The 20,370-nt window shown below is 46.4% G+C and overlaps 1 protein-coding gene across 3 annotated transcripts in view; it reads right to left on the bottom strand.

The window, feature by feature from the left end:
- LOC139240867 (natural resistance-associated macrophage protein 2-like) overlaps window positions 1-20,370 on the bottom strand; it is a 413,050-nt gene that overhangs the window by 280,453 nt on the left and 112,227 nt on the right. For all 3 annotated transcript variants that reach the window (XM_070869364.1, XM_070869363.1, XM_070869366.1), the window contains exons 13-14: window positions 19,930-20,079; window positions 5,855-5,928 (exon numbers count right to left, since the gene is read on the bottom strand). In XM_070869364.1, coding sequence (XP_070725465.1) covers window positions 5,855-5,928; window positions 19,930-20,079 — 224 coding nt within the window. The remainder of the gene's footprint in view (window positions 1-5,854; window positions 5,929-19,929; window positions 20,080-20,370) is intronic.

Genomic DNA, 20,370 nt, shown 5'->3' on the forward strand with positions numbered 1-20,370 from the left:
TCCTCCTAAGTCAACCCCCTCATCTCCGGAATCAACTTTGTGAACCTTCTCTGAATACCTTTGGTTGAAAAAAAAATCTATCAATCTCAGATTTAAAATTAACAATTGATCTATTAATTGCGATTTGCAGAAGAGAGTTCTAAACGTCTACCACTCTGTGTGCAGAAATGTTTCCTAATTTCACTCCTGACAGGTCTGGCTCTAATTTTTTAAGACTATGCCCCCTAGTCCTAGACTCCCTAACCAGCAGGAATAGTTTCTCTCTATCTACCCTATCAGTTCCCCCTAATATCCTGAAAACTTCCATCAGATCACCCCTGAACTGTCTAAATTCCAGGGAATACAACCCTAATTTGTGTATTTTAGTTACTATTCTAGTAAATCTCTTCTGTATCCTCTCCAAAGCCTTGACATCCTACCTAAAATATGATGCCCAGAATTGAACACAATACTCCAGGTCTCTCTGTTCCCACACCCTCTTTAAAATTGTCCCATTTAGTTCATATCGTCTCTCCTCATTCTTCCTACCAAATTGTATCACTTCACACTTCTGTGTTAAATTTCATCGACCACGTATCTGCCCATTTCACCAGTCTGTCCATGTTCTCCTAAAGTCTGTTTCTATCCTCCTCATTGTTTACTACATTTCAGAGTTTTGTGTCCTCTGCAAACTTTGAAATGATGCCCTGTATACCCAAGTCCGGGTCATTAATGTATCAGAAAGAGCAGTGGTCCCAACACCAACCCCCGGGGAACACCAGCGTGTACCTCCCTCCAGTCTGTAAAGCAACCATTCACCACTACTCTCTGCCTTGTCCCTAAGCCAGTTTTGTATCCATGCTGCCACTGTTCCTTTAATCTTATGGGCTTTAACTTTGCTAACGAGTCTGTTTTGTGGCACTTTGTCAAATGCCTTTTGAAAGTCCATATACACAACATCAACTGCACAACCCTCATCAACCCTCTCCGATACTTCATCAAAGAACTCGACCAAGTTAGTAAAACATGATTTGCCTTTAACAAATCTATGCTGACTTTCATTTATTAGCCCATACTTTTCCAAATGCCACTTAAGCACCTTGGGACGTCTTACTATGTTAAAGGTGCTATATAAATAAATGTTATTATTGGGGCAGAATTTCCAATGTCCTGGGCCCATACGGAGTGTGTATGGACCCGGGAAGGCATCGGAAAAGCCAGTCTTCAGTGCGCAATGCGCATGCGCTGAAAAACGGCTTTTCCGATCTGTCAAGCTGGAGCGTGACAGATCGTAGCCAGATCGGGAGCGAGGACATTTGCACGGGTAAGATTGCAGGATTTACCCATATCTTGCCCGCCAAATGTCCTCAAAAATCTTACGCTTGAAAAAGCAGTCGCATAGCCTACTTTTACAGACGCAAGTGTTTTAAAACATACAAAAAGAATTGTAAAATAAAATTAAAAACACAGTTTATTGTTAAAAACCCTCCCCACTATGGCAAGTTTATTTTTAACCATAATTGAAAAAAACTTTTAAAAATCGGGAAAATATTTTATTTTTATAAGACATAACTTTAATTTCAATTAATTTTAAATATGTGTGGTCTGTTTTTTATTTTTTATTATTTTGGGAGATTGGTTTTGGTCCCATTAATAGCACTGAGAACTGGTAGATACACGAGTCTCGGTGCTATTAATGGGAACCTGTAAAATATTTACCTGATTGGCTGAGCAGTAACACGTGACTGCATCTTCTGCGTCAGGACCCTCTGCACGAGAGCGCGCTTCACAGCGCAGAAGGAGAAGGCCTCCCCATCGGAAATCAGGGCACCTCCTCGACCACCAGGTAAATTCATTAAAAATATCCAGCGAGGAGGCAATTGCCCGCGGGAAGACCCCCAGAGGGATTTCTGGGCCATTATTTAATTTTGTCCCAGATTATTGTCTCGAGAAGTTTTCCGATTGCCGACATTAGGTTGTCTGGCCTGTAGTTGCTGGGTTTATCCATCTCCCCATTTTTTAAACAGGGCTGTAACATTTGCAATCCTCCAGTTCTCTGGCACCATCCCCATATCCAAGGAGGATTGGAAGATTGTGGCCAGAGCCTCTGCAATTTCCACCTTTACTTCCTCAGTAATCTCGGATACATCCCATCCGGACCGGGTGACTTTTCCACTTTGTGCACTGCCAACCATCCTCTTTATCTATTTTGATCCTATCCCGTATCACTGCTGCCTCCTCCTTCACTGCTACACTGGCAGCATCCCCTTCCCTCGTGAAGACAGATGCAAAGTACCCATTTAGTACCTCAGCCATGCCCTATGCCCCACAGTAAGATTTCATTTCAGATCCCTAATCAGCCCCACCCTTCCTTTGACAACCCTTTTATATTTATGTTTATAAAAGACGTTTGGGTTCCCTTTTATGTTAGCTGCTAATCTATTCTCACACTCGCTTTGTCCCTCTTATTTACTTTTTACATCTCCTCTGTACTTTCTATATTCAGCTTGGTTCTGTATTGTATTATGAATCTTACAATTATAAGCAGCCTCCTGTTTCGCCTCAGTTTACCCTCTGTATCTTTCGTCATTCAGGGAGCTCTAGCTTTGGATACCTCCCTTCCCCCTCACGGGAATGTGTCTACTCTGGACCCAAACAATCTCCTCTTTGAAGGCCTCCCATTGTTCAATTACTGTTCTGCCTGCCAATGTTTGATTCCAATCCACCTGGACCAGATCCCTTCACTGAGGTTCGCCCACCTCCAGTTAGGTATGTTTACACTTGATTGTACCTTGTTCTTATCTGTGCATGCTATACATGACTGTAACTAGATATGACCTGTAACCACAAGCATACCTTACCACCAGGGGTGCACTTGCAGGAGACACTGCATACCTGTTCCACACAAGTATACAAAGACAGGTCTCGGGCAAGTGTGGCATTCGAGAGCTGTGTAATAAAGGTGCAGGTCCTGAGTGACCTTGACTTCAGCATGTGTCTCGTGAGTCTGTACTGCAGGGTCAGGATTTTACATTATCCATAACTCTTCTAAACCTGATGATATTATGATCACTGTTCCCCAAATGCTCCCCCACTGAAACAGGCTCCACTTGTCCCACTTCATTCCCAATACTGCTTCCTTCCTCGTTGGCTGGAAACACAGAGCTAGAAAGTTCTCTTGTATACGTCATGAACTCCTCCCTCTCTTTGCCCTTTTCACTGTTACTATCCCAGTCTCTATTCAGATCATTGAAGTTCCCCATTATCACTGCTCTGTAGTTCTTGCATCTTTCTGTAATTGGCCTGAAAATTTGCTCCTCCATCTCCTTCCCACTATTTGGTGGTCTACAAAATACACAGGAGCATAATAGCTCCTCCATTGTTCATTAATTCAACCAAATACACTGTGTCTTTGGTCCGAAATACATTATCCCTCTCCAGTGCTATAATAGTTTCTTTGATCAATCCTACCACGCCCCTCCTTTCACTCCTTCCCTATCTTCCCAAGTACCTTATAGCCAGGAATATTGAGTTCCCAATCCTCGCTTCCTTTAAGCCAGGTTATTGCCGCTATATCATAGTCTCATGTGGTGACTTGTGCCTGCAGCTCACCAACCTTATTTACCACACACTGTGTATTTACATACATGCACTCCAAACCCAAACTGCTTTACATTTACTCCGTCTTATCCCTCCTATTTCTGAACTGTTCTTTACTCTCGTGCTATTTTTTGTACACCTTGTTTCTCCTCTCTAAATTTCATCCTGGTTCCCCTCCCCCCTGCCAAATTAGCTTAAACCCTCAACAGCAAAAAGTTTGTTAAGCACCATCTTCTTTTCCGAAATCAGTGTTGGCTGCTTCTAATTATTTTCTCCATCGAGATATTTAGTAACTTCAAATTTAATCAAAGATTCCAAAATTTCTCTGACCATATATGTTAAACTAGCTGCCTAGTTTGCAGATTTGCTCTGCCTCCCTTTTTAAAGAGATATTACATTGACCATTCCCTAGTCCTCAGACACACATTCACTCTCAATAGAATCCTGAAATATAATTTCAAGGGCCGTCACTATTTCTTCCCCCATTTGCCTCGGAATCCTTTGTATTCCATCAGGTCTCAGAACGTGGCCCTCCTTTAGCTTAACGAATTTTTGGAATACTTTCCTTTTAATTATTAAAACATCACTTATCTTTTAACCAATTCGGGATTTACCTCGTCCCCAATAGCCATCTCTGTTGTTAACACTGCAGCGAAGTCCAGGTTAAGTATCCGTCTATCCTCTACTCACTCAGGACGCTCTCCTCACAGGGGTCTCACCTCTGGTTATTGACCCACTCGCCCGAGGGAATGGTTTTCCTTGATCGACTATTAAAACCGCTCATCTTGGAAAACTCTATTAGGTCACCTCTTAACCTTCTCTGTTCCAAGGAGAACAGTCCTCACTTTTCTAACCTCCCCTCATAACTGAAGTCACTCATCCCTGGTAACATCCTGGTAAACCTCCTCTGTACCTTTTCTCAGGCCTTTACATCTTTCTGAAGTGTGGTGCACAATACTCCAGCTGAGGCCTAACCAGTGATTTGTAAAGTTCCAGCATGACCTCTTTGCTTTTATATTCTATTCCTCTATTTAGAAACCCAAGTAACCCATATGCTTTTTAACCACCGTATCAACTTGCTCTGCCAACTTCTAGGATTTGTGTACATACAAACATAGAAATTTACAGCGCAGAAGGAGACCATTCCGGCCCATCGTGTCCACGCCGGCCGACAAAGAGCCGCACGGCCCTCGGTCAGCAGCCCTGAAGGTTACATATAAACCTATGAACAATGGCGGAAAGGTAAAGAGCACCCAGCCCAACCAGTCCGCCTCACACAACTGCAATACCCCTTATACTGAAACATTCTACACTTCACCCCAACCAGAGCCATGTGATGTCCTGGGAGAGGCAAAAACCAGATAAAAACCCAGGCCAATTTAGGGAGATAAAAAATCTGGGAAAATTCCTCTCCGACCCATCCAGGCGATCGAAACTAGTCCAGGAGATAGGCAGTCCCGCGGGGGCAAGGATGACTTAATTCCACACTAAAAATGAGCACTCAGGTGACTGATGAACTCATCGTAAACGGGGGAAGATGCCCATGCGTGAATTCTTTTAATGTGGGGTGGCCAAAAGAAGCCCGACTTGATGAAACAACTGGAGGAGCAGTTTGGAGGTTCGCTCTGTTACCAGCGTGCCGACACTCACTTTGCCATGACCGTGAACTCACTCCGCTGCCGCACGATGTTCAGGAGAGGCTTGTTGACCTGCAGTCCGTTCTGTCTGTTCTACATGGACACCAAGGTCTCTGCTCATTTAGTTTTCAAAATCGTGCCATTTATAGTCTACTGTCTTTCCATATTAGTCCTTCCAAAGTGCATCACTTCACACTATACCACACTGAACTCCATCTGCCCATTTCACCATCCTGAAGACTCCAACTCCCCTCATCACTATCTACTACTTTACCAAGTTTCAAACTTTATAATACTGCTCCCTACACCCGAGTCCAGGGTGTTTATAAAATGTTACTAGTAGGAAACAATCCCTGGGCCATCCTTAGCAATCTCCCAATGTTACTAATAGGTAATAAACCTCAACATTTCTTAGCAACGGCAACGCACAAGTGAGTTACAGGCAGAATCTAATCGAGGGGTTCAGGGGGATTATATATAGAATAACAGATACCCGGGAGTGAGTTACAGGCTGGAATCTAATCGAGGAGTTCGGGGGGTTTATATATAGAACAACAGATGTGTGAAATGTGCAATTCTCTTTTTTAATTACAAGGCAGAGATCAAAGGGAAAAAAAATGAGCATTCCGATTACTTACAGACCATTGACGAAGTCGTGCATTATTGAGCTCATACTTGTAAACGTCAATATCGGGATCAATGCAAAAGGCAGCTGCAAAGAGTAGAAAGGTCATTTGTTAGAGCTGGGTGTGGAGGGCAGTGTCACCATGAATAAACCAGAATTACACAGACACAACAGTAATGAACACACAACCCCAGTCTGTGTACACCCCACCCTGACTGGCTTGTGTCAAAGGTCCAACCCCTCACTGCTACATTTACAGCAGATCCACCGGACTCAACGCTGGACTCACTCGGCCTGCCCTTGTGTCTGAGCGACAGCAGCAGCGAGACGCTGCTTGTGTCTGGGACCTTGTCGACCGAAGGGCATCTGACAACAAGCTCCAAGATTTTATCACCTTGCACCCGGACCGAGTTGATTATGAAGATGAAACAAATGGTTGGTGTCAGAGTCAGTACTGAGCATGTCCACCTGCCTGTCTGTTACAGGACATGAGGGGCATTACCCATCACCCTACAACCAGCAGCACCTTGTGTCTCAGACTGCTCACTATGGCCATCCCGGTCCACAATGCTGCTCTGAGCCGCACCGTGTCTCATTTTCAGCCTTTTTCTGGAATTCAAACAGAAGTTACTTTTTGGTCAGCCCCCCCAATTTATTCAACATTTAAAAAGAAAAAACTCTGCACCATTAGCGAATCTATACCAGCACCATCTGGAAAGGGACAATTTAATCCTCCTACACCTATAACCATGACCCCACTCTCCCACCCAATCCCTCCAAACAGTGACCTGACCAAGAACTCAGTGTGAGGAATCTGGGTACAAAGCATCATCTCACCATTCTCTGCCAGGACAACATGCTGCAGTATCAACTGCAGCCCTCATACAAACTGAAGACCAAAGATCCAAATATACCCTTGCTGATACCAGGACTAGAAGCAGTGCCACTTCTTCGACAAGTGTTATGATTAAGGATTGTTGGCTATTTGACCAAGGAGGGACTTTTGTGTTACACTAAAACACAGTTCAGGTTCATACTTTACGGGTTAATACACAAAGCTACAGCCTTTAGCTTGGTTTTAACTGCATAAAGTTTTGGTCTTCATATTTAAGGAATGATATACTTGCATTGGAGGCTGTTCAGAGGAGGTTCACTTGATTCATACCTGACATGAAGGGGTTGGGCCTATACTCATTGGAGTTTAGAAGAATGAGAGGTGATCTTATTGAAACGGATAAGATTCTGAGGGGGCTTGACAGGGTAGATGCAGAGAGGATCGGCAGCCTTTAAACAGCGTGAGAGGGAGAGGGAAGGACACACCAAGCAGTGTGAGAGGGGGAGCCCAGGGACACACCAAGCTGTTCAGAGAAGGGTTACTCGGTTGATTCCGGAGATGAGGGAGTTGACTTGAGGATAGATTGAGACGATATACACATTGGAGTTCAGAAGAATGAGAGGTGATCTTATCGAAACACATAAGATAATGAGAGGATATTTCCACTCATAGGGGTAACTAAAACTAGAGGACATAGTCTCAGAATGAGGGGCCACCCATTTAAAACTGAAACGAGGAGAAATTTCTTTACAAAGGGCTGTGGAAATCTGTAGAATTTTCTGCCCCAGAGAGCTGTGGCAGCTGAGTCATTGAATATATTCAAGGTGGAGATAGACAGATTTTTGAGCAATAAGGGAGTAAGGGGTCATGGGGAGCGGGCGGGGAAGTGAAGCTGAGTCCATGATCAGATCAGCCACGATCTTATTAAATGGCGGAGCAGGCTCGAAGGGCCAGGTGGCCGACTCCTGCTCCTATTTCTGATGTTCATATGAACGAAATAAAGAGATTGATTGATATATTAATGAAACTGATATCCATATTGATCTGGAGCAGTCAACGGTTCATTATCTCATTTCAGAGGCTTCCAGTCACTCTTCATAGGACATGGTGCTCATGCATTTCCAGCGTGGGCTTGTCTGGTAGAAATCTACTTTTTCGGAGGGCAGTAGGTGGGTAATTGACAGTTCTACTGGCCAACCCTTGGACAGGGAAGGAGTCAGGGAAAAAAAACAGACAAACTTGCAGTCATGGACGAACACAACAAGTACAAAAAACCCAAATGTTGCAAGTCAGTTAGAAAACAATTCTGCTACGGAAAACAGGTAGGGCCCTAGGCCTGTTGATTTAAAGAAGGGCGATGACCAAGCCCAGAATGTACCTCAGTCTGACTCAGTGATACAGCTCACCCAAGAAGAATGTTATGCTCTCAATTGTCTAGATTTTGGGTGGCAAAAGACCCAAAATTCGTAAAGTCATAAAATACATCCATAAGATGGGGTTCAGGTCCTAGGCTGCGATGTTCAAGTCAGAATTTCCGTGCACTCTTCACAAAGTTGGAAATGAAGGGGCGTTTGTTAATCAATCTTTCTTAGATGAGAACATGGGAAAGAGAAACCCGTGACCTCTAACCCCTAGAAGGACCAGGGCAGCAGGCGCACGGGACCACACACCATCCTGACTTGGAAATGTATCGGCGTTCCTTCATCGTCGCTGGGTCACAATCCTGGAACTCACTCCCTAACAGCACTGTGTGAGCACCTTCATCACACGGACTGCAGCGGTTCAAGGCAGCTCACCACCACCTTCTCACGGGCAATTGGGGACGGGCAATAAATGCCGGCCTTGCCAGCGACACCCACATCCCAGGAATGATTTATTTATTTTTTTTAATTGCTGCTAGATGTTTACTAATCCAACTTGACTTCAACTGTTCAATGAGGAGGTACTTTCAGTATTCTAGCAAGATGTATCCAACATGTAAAATCATGGAATCATAGAAGTTTACAGCACAGAAGGAGGTCATTTCGGCCCATCGTGTCCGCGCCGGCCAACAAGAGGCTATCCAGCCTAATTCCACTTTCCAGCTCTTGGTCCGTAATCCTGCAGATTACGGCATTTCAGGTGCACATCCAAGTACTTTTTAAATGTGGTGAGGGTTTCTACCTCTACCACCCTTTCAGGCAGTGAGTTCCAGACCCCCACAACCCTCTGCGTGAAGAAGTTTCCCTCAAATCCCCTCTAAACCTTCTACCAATTACTTGCCCCGTGGTCGTTGACCCTCCACTAAGGAAAATAGGCCCTTTCTATCCACTATATCTACGCCCCTGATAAATGTTATACACCTCAACGAGGTCTCCCCTCAGCCTCCTCTGTTCCAAAAAACAAATTCAGCCTATCGAATCTGTCCTCATAGCTTAAATTCTCCACTCTCGGCAACATCCTCATAAATCTCCTCTGTACCCTCGCCAGTGCAATCACGTCCTTCCTGTAATGCGGCGACCAGAACTGCACGCAGTACTCCAGCTGTGGCCTAATCGATGCTTTATACACTTCAAGCATAACCCCCCCTCCCTGCTCTTGTATTCTATGCCTCTGCTAATAGAAACATAGAAATTTACAGCGCAGGAGGTGGTCATTTCGGCCCATCGTGTCCACACCGGCCGACAAAGAGCCGCACGGCCCTCGGTCAGCAGCCCTGAAGGTTACATATAAACCTATGCACAATGATGGAAAGGTAAAGAGCACCCAGCACAAACAGGCCACTTCACACAACTGAAACATTCTACACTCCACCCCAACCGGAGCCATGTGATTTCCTGGGAGAGGCAAAAACCAGATAAAAACCCAGGCCAATTGGGGGGAGGGGAGGGAAAAGAAAATCTTGGAAAATTCCTCTCCGACCCATCCAGGCGATCGAAACTAGTCCAGGAGATCACCCTGGCTGTATTTGATTCCCTGCAGCACTTACATAGAAACATAGAAAATAGGTGCAGGAGTAGGCCATTCGGCCCTTCGAGCCTACACCGCCATTCAATAAGATCATGGCTGATCATTCACCTCAGTACCCCTTTCCTGCTTTCTCTCCATACCCCTTGATCCCTTTAGCTGTAAGGGCCATATCTAACTCCCTCTTGAATATATCCAATGAACTGGCATCAACAACTCTCTGCGACAGGGAATTCCACAGGTTAACAACTCTCAGTGAAGAAGTTTCTCCTCATCTCAGTCCTAAATGGCTTACCCCTTATCCTAAGACTGTGTCCCCTGGTTCTGGACTTCCCCAACATCAGGAACATTCTTCCCGCATCTAACCTGCCTAGTCCCATCAGAATCTTATACGTTTCTATGAGATCCCCTCGCATCCTTCTACACTCCAGTGAATAAAGGCCCAGTTGATCCAGTCTCTCTCATTTGACAGAACAGCCATCCCGGGAATCAGTCTGGTGAACCTTCGCTGCACTCCCTCAATAGCATGAATGTCCTTCCTCAGATTAGGATACTAAAACTGAACACAATATTCCAGGTGAGGCCTCACTAAGGCCCTGTACATCGTATCTGCGCAAGCCAACAAAAGGTTATCCAGTCTAATCCCAATTACCAGCTTTAGGTCCATAACCCTGCAGGTTCTGGCACTCTAAGTGCCCATCCAAACATGTCTTAAATGTGGTGAGGGTTTCTGCATCCACCACCCTTCCAGGCAGCGAGTTCCAGACCTCCACAACCCTCTGCATAAAGAAGCCCCTGCTCAAATCCCCTCTGAACCTTCCACCAACCACCTTAAAACTATGGCCCTTGTTATTGACCACTCCTCCAATGGAAATAGGCCCTTGCTATCCACTATATCCAGGCCCCTCAGAATTTTGTACACCTCAATGAGGTCTCCTCTCAACCGCCTCTGGTCCAATGAGAGCAAACCCAGCCTATCCAATCTGTCCTCATTGCTAAGATTCTCCATTCCAGGCAGCATCCTAGTAAATCTGCTCTGCACTCTTTCTTGTGCAATCAAGTCCTTCCTATAATACAGCGACCAGAACTGCACGCAATATGCCAGCTGTGGCCTAATCAGAGCATTATACAATTTTGTATGGCTCAGAGACATGGACCATGTACAGTAGACAGCTCAAGTCGCTGGAGAAATACCACCAACGGTGTCTCGGCAAGATCCTACAAATCCCCTGGGAGGACAGTCGCATCAACATTAGCGTCCTCGTCCAGGCCAACATCTCTAGCATTGAAGCACTGACCACACTTATCAGCTCCGCTGGGCAGGCCACATTGTTCGCATGCCAAACACGAGACTCCCAAAGCAAGCACTCTGCTCTGAACTCCTTCACGGCATACGAGCCAAAGTTGGGCAGCGGAAACATTACAAGCACACCCTCAAAGTCTCCCTCATAAAGTGCGACATCCCCACAGCAGAGCTGGTCTCCAATCGTCTTAGGTAACCCTTGCCACTGGACCAAGACCGAGCTCTGTCAAGCCCGTGTGGTGGCTGGTGTGCGACGGCCAACACACGTTAAAAAAATCCACACACAGGCATCTTCCACCCTTCAGGATGTAGTTCGGGATCCGGAATATTAGGTCCTTCATTGAAACACTTGTGAACTTATCCTTTTTTGGCGTGGAAGCAAGTCATCCTCGCTTCGAGCGACTGTCTGTGATGATGATGATGATGATGATGAAAGCGCGACATCCCCACTGACACCTGGGGGTCCCTGGCCAAAGACCACCCTAAGTGGAGGAAGTGCATCCGGGAGGGCGCTGAGCACTTCGAGTCTCGTCGCCGAGAGCATGCAGCAACCAAGCGCAGGCAACGGAAGGAGCGTGCGGCAAACCAGTCCCACCCTCCCTTTCCCTCAACCACTGTCTGTCCCACCTGTGACAGAGTCTGTGGCTCTCGTATTGGACTGTTTAGCCACAAAAGAACTTACTTTAAGAATAGAAGCAAGTCTTCCTCGATTCCGTGGGACTGCCTATGATGATGATGATATATAATTTAAGCATAACCTCCCTGCTCTTGTATTATATGCTTCGGCCAATAAAGGTAAACATTCCGTAAGCCTTCTTAACCACCTGGCCTGCTACTTTCAGGGATCTGTGGACAAGCACTCCAAGGTCTCTTTGTTCCTCTACACTATTAAGTGGCCTACCGCATAATGTGTATACCCTTTCCTTATTAGCCCTCCCAAAGTGCATCACCTCACACTTAGAAACATAGAAACATAGAAAATAGGTGCAGGAGTAGGCCATTCGGCCCTTCTAGCCTGCACCGCCATTCAATGAGTTCATGGCTGAACATGCAACTTCAGTACCCCATTCCTGCTTTCTCGCCATACCCCTTGATCCCCCTAGTAGTAAGGACCTCATCTAACTCCTTTTTGAATATATTTAGTGAATTGGCCTCAACAACTTTCTGTGGTAGAGAATTCCACAGGTTCACCACTCTCTGGGTGAAGAAGTTCCTCCGCATCTCGATCCTAAATGGCTTCCCCCTTATCCTTAGACTGTGACCTCTGGTTCTGGACTTCCCCAACATTGGGAACATTCTTCCTGCATCTAACCTGTCGAACCCCGTCAGAAATTTAAATGTTTCTATGAGGTCCCCTCTCATTCTTCTGAACTCCAGTGAATACAAGCCCAGTTGATCCAGTCTTTCTTGATAGGTCAGTCCCGCCATCCCGGGAATCAGTCTGGTGAACCTTCGCTGCACGCCCTCAATAGCAAGAATGTCCTTCCTCAGGTTAGGAGACCAAAACTGTACACAATACTCCAGGTGTGGCCTCACCAATGCCCTGTACAACTGTAGCAACACCTCCCTGCCCCTGTACTCAAATCCCCTTGCTATGAAGGCCAACATGCCATTTGCTTTCTTAACCGCCTGCTGCACCTGCATGCCAACCTTCAATGACTGATGTACCATGACACCCAGGTCTCTTTGCACCTCCCCTTTTCCTAATCTGTCACCATTCAGATAATAGTCTGTCTCTCTGTTTTTACCACCAAAGTGGATAACCTCACATTTATCCACATTATACTTCATCTGCCATGCATTTGCCCACTCACCTAACCTATCCAAGTCGCTCTGCAGCCTCACAGCATCCTCCTCGCAGCTCTCACTGCCACCCAACTTAGTGTCATCCGCAAATTTGGAGATACTACATTTAATCCCCTCGTCTAAATCATTAATGTACAGTGTAAACAGCTGGGGCCCCAGCACAGAACCTTGCGGTACCCCACTAGTCACTGCCTGCCATTCTGAAAAGTCCCCATTTACTCCTACTCTTTGCTTCCTGTCTGACAACCAGTTCTCAATCCATGTCAGTACACTACCCCCAATCCCATGTGCTTTAACTTTGCACATCAATCTCTTGTGTGGGACCTTGTCGAACACCTTCTGAAAGTCCAAATATACCACATCAACTGGTTCTCCCTTGTCCACTCTACTGGAAACATCCTCAAAAAATTCCAGAAGATTTGTCAAGCATGATTTCCCTTTCACAAATCCATGCTGACTTGGACCTATCATGTCACCTCTTTCCAAATGCACTGCTATGACATCCTTAATAATTGATTCCATCATTTTAGCCACTACCGATGTCAGGCTGACCGGTCTATAATTCCCTGTTTTCTCTCTCCCTCCTTTTTTAAAAAGTGGGGTTACATTGGCGGAACTGATCCAGAGTCAATGGAATGTTGGAAAATGACTGTCAACGCATCCACTATTTCCAAGGCCACCTCCTTAAGTACTCTGGGATGCAGTCCATCAGGCCCTGGGGATTTATCGGCCTTCAATCCCATCAATTTCCCCAACACAATTTCCCGGCTAATAAGGATTTCCCTCAGTTCCTCCTCCTTACTAGACCCCCCGACCCCTTTTATAACCGGCAGGTTGTTCGTGTCCTCCTTCGTGAATACCGAACCAAAGTACTTGTTCAATTGGTCCGCCATTTCTTTGTTCCCCGTTATGACTTCCCCTGATTCTGACTGCAGGGGACCTACGTTTGTCTTTACTAACCTTTTTCTCTTTACATATCTATAGAAACTTTTGCAATCCGTCTTAATGTTCCCTGCAAGCTTCTTCTCATACTCCATTTTCCCTGCCCTAATCAAACCCTTTGTCCTCCTCTGCTGAGTTCTAAATTTCTCCCAGTCCCCAGGTTCGCTGCTATTTCTGGCCAATTTGTATGCCACTTCCTTGGCTTTAATACTATCCCTGATTTTCCTTGATAGCCACGGTTGAGCCACCTTCCCTTTTTTATTTTTATGCCAGACAGGAATGTACAACTGTTGTAGTTCATCCATGCGGTCTCTAAATGTCTGCCATTGCCCATCCACAGTCAACCCCTTAAGTATCATTCGCCAATCCATCCCAGCCAATTCACGCCTCATACCTTCAAATTTAGCCTTCTTTAAGTTCTGGACCATGGTCTCTGAATTAACTGTTTCATTCTCCATCCCAATGCAGAATTCCACCATATTATGGTCACTCTTCCCCAAGGGGCCTCGCACAACGAGATTGCTAATTAATCCTCTTCTCTGAATTAAATTCTATTTGCCACTGCTCTGCCCACCTGACCAGTAGATTGATATCCTCCTGCAGCCCATGACTTTCCTCTTCATTATCAACCACACAGCCAATTTTAGTGTCATCTGCAAACTTCTTAATCATACTTCCTATATTCAAATCTGGATCATTGATATACACCACAAAAAGCAAGGGACCCAGTACTGAGCCCTGCGGAACCCCACTGGAAACATCCTTCCAGTCACAAAAATATCCATCAATCATTACCAAATGTACACATTGAAACAATCAGCAAATAACAGAAGGAGGGAAGCAATACATGTGGATTGGACTGACAAGTGACACATGTTTAATATGAACAATTGCAGGGTGAAAAGACTGGGACAGAGGAATAAGCAGTAGTACTATAAGGTGCAGACTGGTAGATTACAGGACACGATTCAGGAACGAGATTGGAGATGGGGGGCTTGCTGAAACCAGCAATTTAAAAAATGGCACACAAGATGTGAGTGCAGACAGTGGTATTGAACAGAAGTCCTAGCAGGAGATCGCGAGCTTGTATTGCGCACTGGTTCGGCCCCACCTGGACTCCTGTGGACCATTTTGGTCACAGTACTATACAGGGACACACTGGGACTGTGGCCTTGGAGTAGAGGAGGCTAACTCAACTGATACTGGGGATTAGGTGTCAGAGTACTGCAGGAGTTTAACCAGCTAAAACCATGCTCCTTCCCACCATTGCATACTGGTAAGCTGCCCACTGCTTGCCCAGCAACCCACCCCATCTGTTGGACTATCGGCTCACAGGGTTATCTGGACCCAAATGAGAATAAGTCTACTACTCCAGATTCATAGGTGAGCCAGGCTGGTTGGTCAATCATCATCAGCGGCCCCTGAGTACTGAACACCAAGCTAGCTCAGTTATCAGACTAATGACACCAGTAGAGGGTTAACTTGGTTGTAAATGTGCATTGCCAAACATGTCTTCTTGAAGCCACTTTCGACGCCAAAGATACCCAAGCTCGACTCCCCCATTGAGGACAGTCATGAGTTGGTCATTTAATAGCTGACATGTGAGGGTTTGAGCCCTGACAAATTGGACAACAGGAACTCCTCACGGGGAGCACAAGGCGCTACAATATGTCGGAATGCGATGCTGCCACCCTTTTGACCTCAGCACGGAGACACCAGACCCCATTGAGTGATGACTCCACCAGATGGAGGTGTGGAGGGTCAGCAGCAGCTGCTGCGAATCACATTAGACACGGACCTTGGATGAACAAGCATACCCAGCCTCTGGGCAATGCATTCCAGCTGCTGTCATCCCAACTCCCTCCATTTCTTCAATACCTATAGAATGGCTATCTGCCTCCAGTGAGTTGGAGGGTCACATACAGGGCAGCTTGTGGTATTGCCAGTAAGCTTGATGTTCTAGGCGCCCCAGTCCAGGTCCACATACCAGGACCAATCGTCACCAATTGCTACAAGATGCACTGCAGCAACTCGCCAAGGCTTCTTCGGCAGCACCTCCCAAACCCGCGACCTCTACCCCCTAAGAAGGACAAGGGCAGCAGGGCGCATGGGAACATCACCACCTCCATGTTCCCCTCCAAGTTACACACCATCCTGACTTGGAAATATATCGGCCGTTCCTTCATCGTCGCTGGGTCACAATCCTGGAACTCCCTCCCTAACAGCACTGTGGGAGCACCTTCACCACACGGACTGCAGCGGTTCAGGAAGGCGGCTCACCACCACCTTCTCAAGGGCAATTAGGGATGGGCAATAAATGCCGGCCTTGGCAGCGACGCCCACATCCCAGGAATGAATTTTAAAAATTCCAATTATCTACACTGTCCAAATGAAGGAACACTACAGTATCCTTCGATTAGGCATTTTATAGTCCTCTAGCCTTAACACTGACTTTAACGATAGCCCCCACTTTCCTTACGGCAGGATGCATGTTTGTGTTTGGGAAGGGGGCTCATCAGCTCTTGGGGTGGAGAGCAACGTTCCCTCCGAGCTGCGCGGCTGTCTGCCGGTCCCACACAGCCCAGGATCAGCTTTTCCGATATGAAATTGTGCGCATGCGTGAAACTTTGAATGAGCTGCGCAGCATTTAAAGGGACCGTGCACCCCAAAATAAATTGGGCGGGGGTGGGGGGGGGGGGGGGAGAGAACGGGACATTGGAGACCACCTGCATTTGGAGCACCATGCTGGCGGGGGAGTCTGCACCCTTACAGTCTGCCTGCTCTTCTTCTCTGCACTATTAGATCCTGCCGTTTCCATACCTGACTTACCCCGACCCCTCAGCTAGTCACACGTTCCTCGTCTTGCTCATGCTTCTTCCAATTATCTTGTGTAATGATCTCTGCCACCCGACTATCTTTTTAAACACATTACCGCTCATTTCACCTGTACTTCCTTACTCATCTATCTTTTCTTTACTTTCTCCTTTTCCTGATCCTATTTAAATGCCGCTCATTTTTTGTGATTCCAGTTCTGATGAAGGGTGCGTACCTGAAACATTAACGGAGTTTCTTTTGAGCCTGCTGAGTGTTTCCTGCATTTCCTGTTTTGCTTCAGATGCAGTTTTTTTTAAAAATTGGGAACTTGCCGTCAGCGAAAGCAGCCCAAGTACCCTTCGCCGTGTGATCCGGAGGTTACACGGGACATCCAGCAGGATCCCCAGGTACGGATCAACTATTTCAATCAATACCCTCCCAAACCTGTGTTGAGCCAAGCTACGTCACAATACTGCACTTGGGAGTACCCACTAGTTATCTTATTGTTCAGGATGCTGAGTAGAGTGCACTGTCGAGACGAGTACAAGTCCACTGGGGCGGTGTCAATGGCCCATGAAGTCTGGAAGAAAGCCAATGTAGATTTCAGTTCTGGCATTGGGTGCAATTGGAATTTTGCTCCAATTTACAACAGAGATTGGAAAACAGGATGGATCCGAAAAGCTGCTGAATAAGTCAGGGCTCACTGGGGACCTTGCTCTGGGTCAGGGCTCACTGGGAAATGTGATCCAGGACTGGGTGGAGTTTACTGAGGCTGGTGATGTGGGAATGAAAAGTGAGTGAACCAGAATGACATGACAAAAACTATCCAATTTGCCTTACTTTCCCTTCTGAGAAAGGACCTGCACTGTACAATCAGTCTTAAAGTAAGAAAAAACCCTCTGTGCCCAACTCCTCAAAGACGTTAAAATAAGGATTTTCGAAGCAGGAAAAGGCAATGAGACCATATGGTCCTGTTATGCTGTGCATTCACACCCAGTCAAAGCTGTACAAAATCTCTGCTCTGACTTGGGGAGGAGATTTGCAAGATAAACAGATATGGTCACACACCAGGATTCCACACACGTTATACAGTCCAAACACGACAGGCTCCAAGCTTCCCTGTAGACTGTGTTCAAAATGCTGTCAGCTTCTGCACGTTAGCGCAGAGGCAGGCAGCAATTCTGTCAGACTGTATATCTGGCATCCAAACATGTGTAAGTCACAACTTCCTCCCGCTCCACATTGGAAAGAGCGAAGCCATCATCTTCAGTGCCCACCACAAATGATGCTCCCTTGCCACCTATTCCATCCCTCTCCCCAGCCACAGTCCATCCACAACCTCCGTCACCTTCTGGCCTTGAGTCGAGCTTTTAACTCAAATCGACGACCCAAATACCCAGCTTGTTGGCCACCATCTTCCAAAAACCTACGCAAACCTCTCCTGCCCATAACCTGTCCCACACCAGGCCCCACTTGGCCTATAACTGCATCCTCACCAGCCCACATTGGCACTCTGTCCCTCAACACATTGAACTTCAAATCCCTGTTCTCGTCACCAAATTGCTCCTCAGGGTTATCCCACCCCATTACTGCAATCCACTCCAGCCTTATACCATCTCCTGAATGCTCTGCTCCTCTAATGCTGGCCTTCTGTTGACCACCCCACTCCCATAGGTGGCCCAGCCTCCAGCTGCCTTGGCCCTGCTCTCTGCAATTCCCTCCCCAAACCTTAAAAAAAAAAACACCTCAAAACCCAACTCTTTGATCAGGCTTGGTCAAGTCTCCTAATCGCTCCCTACTTAAGGAAGTGGCCCTGGAAATAGTGGATGCATTGGCGATCATTTTCCAACAGTCTATCAACTCTGGATCAGTTCCCACGGACTCGAGGGTAGCTAATGTACCACCACTTGTTAAAAAAGGAGGGAGAGATATAACGGGAAATTATAGACCGGTTAGCCTGACATCAGTAGTGGGGAAAATGTTGCAATCAATTATTAAAGATGAAATAGCAGCGCATTTGGAAAGCAGTGACAGGATCGGTCCAAGTCAACATGGATTTATGAAAGGGAAATCATGCTTGACAAATCTTCTGGAATTTTTTGAGGATGTAACGAGCAGAGTGGACAAGGGAAAATCAGTGGATGTGGTGTATTTGGACTTTCAAAAGGCTTTTGACAAGGTCCCACACAAGAGATTGGTGTGCAAAATCAAAGCACATGGTATTGGGGTAATGTACTGACATGGATAGAGAACTGGTTGGCAGACAGGAAGCAGAGAGTCGGGATAAACGGGTCCTTTTCAGAATGGCAGGCAGTGACTAGTGGAGTGCCGCAGGGCTCAGTGCTGGGACCCCAGCTCTTTACAATATACATCAATGATTTGGATGAAGGAATTGAGTGTAATATCTCCAAGTTTGCAGATGACACTAAACTGGGTGGCGATGTGAGCTGTGAGGAGGATGCTAAGGGGCTGCAGAGTGGCTTGGACAGGTTAGGTGAGTGGGCAAAAGCATGGCAGATGCAGTATAATGTGGATAAATGTGAGGTTATCCACTTTAGGGGCAAAAACACGAAGGCAGAATATTATCTGAATGGCGGCAGATTAGGAAAAGGGGAGGTGCAACGAGACCTGGGTGTCATGGTTCATCAATCATTGAAAGTTGGCATGCAGGTACAGCAGGCGGTGAAGGCGGCAAATGGTATGTTGGCCTTCATAGCGAGGGGATTAGAGTATCGGAGCAGGGAGATCTTACTGCACTTGTACAGGGCCTTGGTGAGGCCTCACCTGGAATATTGTGTTCAGTTTTGGTCTCCTAATCTGAGGGAGGACGTTCTTGCTATTGAGGGAGTGCAGCGAAGGTTCACCAGACTGATTTCAGAGATGGCAGGACTGACATATGAGGAGAGACTGGATCAACTGGGCCTTTATACCCTGGAGCTTAGAAGGATGAGAGGGGATCTCATAGAAACATATAAGATTCCGACAGGACTGGACAGGTTAGATGCGGGAAGAATGTTCCCAATGCTGGGAAAGTCCAGAACCAGGGTACACAGTCCAAGGATAAGGGGTAGGCCATTTAGGACAGAGATGAGGAGAAACTTCTTCACTCAGACAGTTGTTCACCTGTGGAATTCCCTGCCGCAGAGAGTTGTTGATGCTAGTTCATTGGATATATTCAAGAGGGAGTTAGATATGGCCCTTACGGCTAAAGGGATCAAGGGGTATGGAGAGAAAGCAGGAAAGGGGTACTGAGGTGAATGATCAGCCATGATCTTATTGAATGGTGGTGCAGGCTCGAAGGGCTGAATGGCCTACTCCTGCACCTATTTTCTAGGTTTCCTGGTGTGGGTTCTTTTCTCTGTGTCCATCCGTGAAGTATCTTTTTGTATTTAACGTCATGATACAAGTGCAAGATGTTATTGTTGAAGGAGAATCGTCTCACCTGCATGCTCTGAAGAACATTTAGGAAGTCATTCATTCCCGTCAGATGCTCCACATCTTGGAACAATGCCACGAACAGTGTCGGGGTGATAGCAATGGACCGAGTGAACAGAACACGAGCAAAGCGGGACCACGTCAAGTTCAGGAAGCCCTTCAAATAAAAAGGTACATTTCTGAGTAATTCATCCCAAGATTGGATATTGTGTACATATCAAACACTCCCAGGGCAGATACAGCATGGGGTTAGATACAGAGTAAAGCTCCCTCTACACTGTCCCATCAAACACTCCCAGGGCAGGTACAGGGGGTTAGATACAGAGTAAAGCTCCCTCTACACTGTCCCATCAAACACTCCCAGGGCAGGTACAGCACGGTGTTAGATACAGAGTAAAGCTACCTCTGCACTGTCCAATCAAACACTCCCAAGGCAGGTACAGCAGGG

This window comes from Pristiophorus japonicus, chromosome X, assembly GCF_044704955.1.
Source record: "Pristiophorus japonicus isolate sPriJap1 chromosome X, sPriJap1.hap1, whole genome shotgun sequence".
In the NCBI taxonomy this organism is placed as follows: Eukaryota; Metazoa; Chordata; class Chondrichthyes; family Pristiophoridae; genus Pristiophorus; species Pristiophorus japonicus.